The sequence below is a fragment of the Canis lupus genome, chromosome 24, assembly GCF_048164855.1.
Source record: "Canis lupus baileyi chromosome 24, mCanLup2.hap1, whole genome shotgun sequence".
Taxonomy (NCBI): domain Eukaryota; kingdom Metazoa; phylum Chordata; class Mammalia; order Carnivora; family Canidae; genus Canis; species Canis lupus.
This window is the reverse complement of record NC_132861.1, coordinates 45,510,583-45,515,199: the sequence shown is the minus strand read 5'-3', so window position 1 is coordinate 45,515,199 and position 4,617 is coordinate 45,510,583. Positions and strand designations below refer to the sequence as shown.

The following is a 4,617-nucleotide window of genomic DNA, read 5'->3' as shown; positions in this document are numbered from 1 at the left end:
CACCCAGCCGGCGCCGCGCAGCACTGGGACTCGCGCCCACACCGCAGCCCAGCCTGCCTGCTCCGCGCTCGCCTGCCCGTCTGCCCGCCGGCCCGTGCGCCCTCGCTGCCGCTGGTCTGCGCCCCTCGACCCCACCGGCACCATGCACCTCTCGCAGCTGCTGGCCTGCGCCCTGCTGCTCACGCTACTCTCGCTCCGGCCCTCCGAAGCCAAGCCCGGGGCGCCGCCGAAGGTGGGTGCTGTTGCATGGACATCGGGACTGTGAGGGGCCGTGGGAGGGCTGGGGGCCTAGGAGGCTGCAGCGCACGAGAGGGAGCAGAGGGCGCGAAGGCGGCCCTCTCCTCCGAGACGTGCACGGGTGCGAGCCGGGGAGCCCTCGACACCGCCTCGGGGGGCTGCATCCCCAGCCTCAGGAGAACGTCGACAGATGCGCAGCCCCTGCCCCAGTGTGGCCAGCCCGGCAGGGCGCAAAGGACGGGAGGGCAAGGGCTCCCCTAAGGAGCCGACAAGGCGGCTGCGTGGCAGGTGGATGCAGGGCCGAGCCGTCCCGCGTCTGTGGGGGCGCGCTCGGGTCTCCGAAGGGACAAATCGCGCTGGCGGGGCGTCGGGCCAGAGCAGCAGGGGTCCCGCCAAGTACCTGGCGCTGCCGCGGGGCGTCCCTTCACCTGCCGGTCCTTTCCCTCGGACAGGTCCCGCGAACTCCGCCCGGGGAGGAGCTGGCCGAGCCCCAGGCTGCGGGGGGCGGTCAGAAGAAGGGCGACAAAACTCCCGGGGGCGGCGGCGCCAACCTCAAGGGCGACCGGTCGCGACTGCTCCGGGACCTGCGCGTGGACACCAAGTCGCGGGCCGCGTGGGTGCGCCTCCTGCATGAGCACCCCAACGCGCGCAAATACAAAGGAGGCAACAAGAAGGGTTTGTCCAAGGGCTGCTTCGGCCTCAAGCTGGACCGGATCGGCTCCATGAGCGGCTTGGGATGTTAGTGCGGCGACCCCTGGCGGCGGTGAGTACCACCAACCCGGCCCGGGGCCTGTGCGCACCGAGCTCCCCCGACCCCCGCCCGCAGCCCGGGCCTCCCGGATCCCCCGCGGCGCCCTTTGGAGGAGACCCAGGCGATCCCGGCACGAGCGAGCGTGTGCGCGCGAGCCATTTGCCCCCAACCCCATTATCGTCCCATTTTACAGATGAAAAAAGTGAGGGATAAAGCGGTTAGGGGACTTGGGCGAGGTCAGAAACGGCTCCACCCGGATGAGCCACCTAACCTCCTCTAGAGAAGCCGACAGCTTGCATGGACACCGCGACTGTGAGGGGCCGTGGGAGGAGTGGGGTCCTGCTCACACCCGGACCCTGAGCAAACCAGCAGAACTGGTCCCAGTTGACCATTTGAGGGTATTGAGGGGAGACCGTGGGTTTGTGGGAGCAGAGAAGGAAGGGCATACGCACAAGCAGAGGGTAAGTTTACCTGCCAGCCCTGGATCGTGGTGCCCAGGCAGTAGGCAGCCCAGAGGTCAGGGCTCTTTCCCGGGACCAACTTGGACATACTTGGAAAAACACCTGCCCCTCCACAATAGAATAGCCCTCTGTTGGCATCACCAGGATGCCCTTCTGCCCCAAAGCTTTCTAATTCTTACCCCTTCTCTAACCTGCTGCTATGAGCAAACTGGTCTGTCCAGGGTCCTGATGCTGCTTGCTGCCTTCGTGACTTCAGGATAGAACCCCGGTGTTTGTGGCACTATTTCAGGGCAGGGAAAAAGACTAAAATAAATCTCTCTTTTTTTTTTTTTTTTTTTTTTTTTTTCCCCAACTTGGACCTCAGCATGTCCCAAATTGAGCTCCTCCCCAGCTTCCCACCTCCATCATGCCTGGGCCCCTCCACTAGGGATGGAAACCCCTGTGCTACCTTCAGCCCCTGCCAGCATCCTGGCAGTGTGGCAAAGATGGTCCCCGCCTCCGCCCTCCTGTCCACTCCTGCTGCCCTTCAGTTCCCATGGAAATACAGAGCCCACCTCTGAAGTTCACATTTAAGAACTGACTCTGGTTTTCAACCTTTCCCTGAAGCCTGGCTGCTGCCATCCTTGGTCCCACAGCCTATCTATCCCACTCCAAGACCACGGGCAAGCCGTTCTCTTGCCCAAGAAGCCCTGTCAGTGTCCACACTGTCTTCCCCCAGAGGGCAATGAGTGTGCCCCTCTTTGGAGCTCTCCAGGACATTGCCTCAGCACAGAACACTTTTCATCTGAACCATTGTTGTTTGGGAACCTATTTACCTCCTCCAAATTAACTCATGAGCAGCTTGAGGGCCAGGTGCCTGCCTAAGGTGATCTGGGACCGACAGCACTCCCACAAGAGGCTTTTAAAAATGTTTGTCGATGGCCAGAGAAACATACCCCACCCAGCTCAGGGGCACTCCTCTCCCACCTGCCCTGGGTTTTTCCTCCGTGCAGCCAGACTTGACTGGGCTGCGTGCTCCTCCCCATTTCTGCAGGAGTTTCGTTTGTCTGAGATCTTGACTCACCCCTGCACAGGAAGAGATGATTCTGGGACAGGGGTCCTGGCCTTTAGTAGCTTCCATGGTAATGGCTTGGCTCTCTTCTGTCCTATGGAAATAATGGAGAGATGGGGTCACATTTTCAGTTCACATTGTGATTTAAACATCAACCTCCAACTTTAGAATCTAAATAAATGTTATTCAATGGGTTAGCAGGAGGCAAGACAAGGAAGGGGGTCTTCACAGTGCCCGGCATGCACGTCCCCATAGTCTCCTTGTTCTTGGGTGTGGCCATCTGTGGGTACCAGGTGATGGCCCAGCGAGTGGGGAGGTAGTAGGCAGGAGGCCAGATTGCTAAGACATCTCAGCCCCTTTGACTAGGAGTTGACTTCACTCAGGAGTTGACTTTGGCTCTTAGCAGTCACCATAATGACTGTCGCTGATGGTTACAGTCTTGGTTATAAAATTCTAATGATAGAGACAAGGTGTGGCCAATGCCTGAATGAACACCTTGCCCCTGAGCCCCAGGGACATCACAGACATCTATCATCTGTTTAAACACATGGGACAGCCAGACATGGGAGTTCATCAAGGCCTGGGGTCCTTCTGCGTGTGCTGTCCTCTGGGAAGGCACCACACCATCGGAGGAGGACCCCTCTCTCAGGCCTCAGGGCACCCACACGCCCATTAGCAGAGAGCTAGTAGAGCCCTCATCAAAGGACTCTTGACTCTCAACCCAGCCCAGCATGACCATTCAGTGCCCCAGGACTGGCATGGGACCCTGCTTCCCCTGCGTCTGAAGAGGACCCTTCCTGCGGCAAAGCGAGCTGGAGAAGGAAGTGCTATTTAATGAGGGGCATCAGTGACCCAGACACCTTGCCGCTGCCCAGTGTGTGGCCCCCTCTTGAATCTTCCAGCCGGCCCCAGGAGGTGGCTATTATCCCATTTTATGGGTGAGGAAAGAGATACTCAAAGCTATCCAGGGCTGTCCAGGAAGTTAATGTCAGAGTTGGGATTTGAGCCCAGAATTCCCAGCTCCTCGGATGTTTGCCTTCCCCTCCCCTCTGCTGAGGCCAACACCTCACTGAGGGTTTGGGCATTTCCACTCTCTTTTCCTCACCAAGTGCCAAGGGCAAGGTCTGCAGGGAGACTGAGGGGGAGGAGGGCTGGCAGGCAGTCTGATTCCACCTGTGCTGGGGCAGAAGGTGCCAAGGACACAGCAGGCAACGAGGTGAGAGCCAGAGAAGCAGCCCCCTCCCACCCCCAGACGGCTTTGTCAGGCCCAGTAGGCCAAGGTGGGCCTGGGCCATGCTTCATGCTGCTGTGGGAAAGGGGCTGTCCTGTGGGCTGGGCTTTCTCAGCTAAGGGGCCAGAACTGAGTGTCCCATGTCCCCTCTGTGTTGCAGGATCGGGAACTTGCTCCGTTTTGCTGAGGTCATTCTTGGTCATCAGCCTCACAGCATCTGGAAGCACCTCCAACGCAATGTGGCTTTTACATTTCTTTTTTTTTTTTTTTTCCTGGTACTGGGAATACACAACACCAGCTGTTTTATTATTATTTGGGAAGGGGGATATGATTTTCTTGTTTGGGGTTTTTTTTTTTTTTGAAAATGAAAAATAAAAAGTTATATATTATATATATATTATATACATGCAACACACACCTACACGAACGTGATGACAAGGGACAGTTTTTAAGAGACTGACAAGACCAGCTGTAAAACATTGCTGTTTGTAAATTCATGTCATGCATAAATGTATTTATGTTGTAAAGCTATTTATATTGTTTATAAAGAGATATTTATAAAAATTTTATTTATGTAACTAAATGAAAGAAGTCAATCATTGTAATGTTTTTGTCTTAACTAGTGGAAAAATGTAAAAAAAAAAAAGTCATTCCATGAACATCTTGAAAACTGTCTTTATTTACTTATTGCATTTATTTTTTAGATGTGTCTGAGGAAGAGGGAGAATGTGAAGACAAGGGTTTTGCCTCTAAGTAGATCTAACAGCCAGGATTTGTTTGTATCAGAATCCCCTGGGGATCTTGGGGCACCTGGGTGGGTCAGTCGATTAAGCAACTGCCTTTGGCTCATCCTAGGGTCCTGGGATCAAGCCCCAAGTCAGGCTCC

The 4,617-nt window shown here is 56.0% G+C and overlaps 1 protein-coding gene across 1 annotated transcript; it reads left to right on the top strand.

Annotated features, from left to right (window-relative positions):
• NPPC (natriuretic peptide C) lies at positions 1 to 4,390 on the top strand. The gene is made up of 3 exons (XM_072797157.1): positions 1 to 232; positions 690 to 1,000; positions 3,892 to 4,390. The coding sequence occupies exons 1-2, from the start codon at positions 143 to 145 to the stop codon at positions 978 to 980; spliced, it is 381 nt and encodes a 126-aa protein (XP_072653258.1). The 5' UTR covers positions 1 to 142; the 3' UTR covers positions 981 to 1,000; positions 3,892 to 4,390.
• Positions 4,391 to 4,617: the final 227 nt, after the last annotated feature.

What these genes read in the sequence shown, in the direction of transcription:
- NPPC (XM_072797157.1), top strand. Translation starts at nt 143, where the DNA reads ATGCACCTCTCGCAGCTGCTGGCCTGCGCCCTGCTGCTCACGCTACTC. An exon ending in AGCCCGGGGCGCCGCCGAAG is followed by an intron (nt 233 to 689) that starts GTGGGTGCTGTT and finishes TCCCTCGGACAG; the next exon opens with GTCCCGCGAACTCCGCCCGG.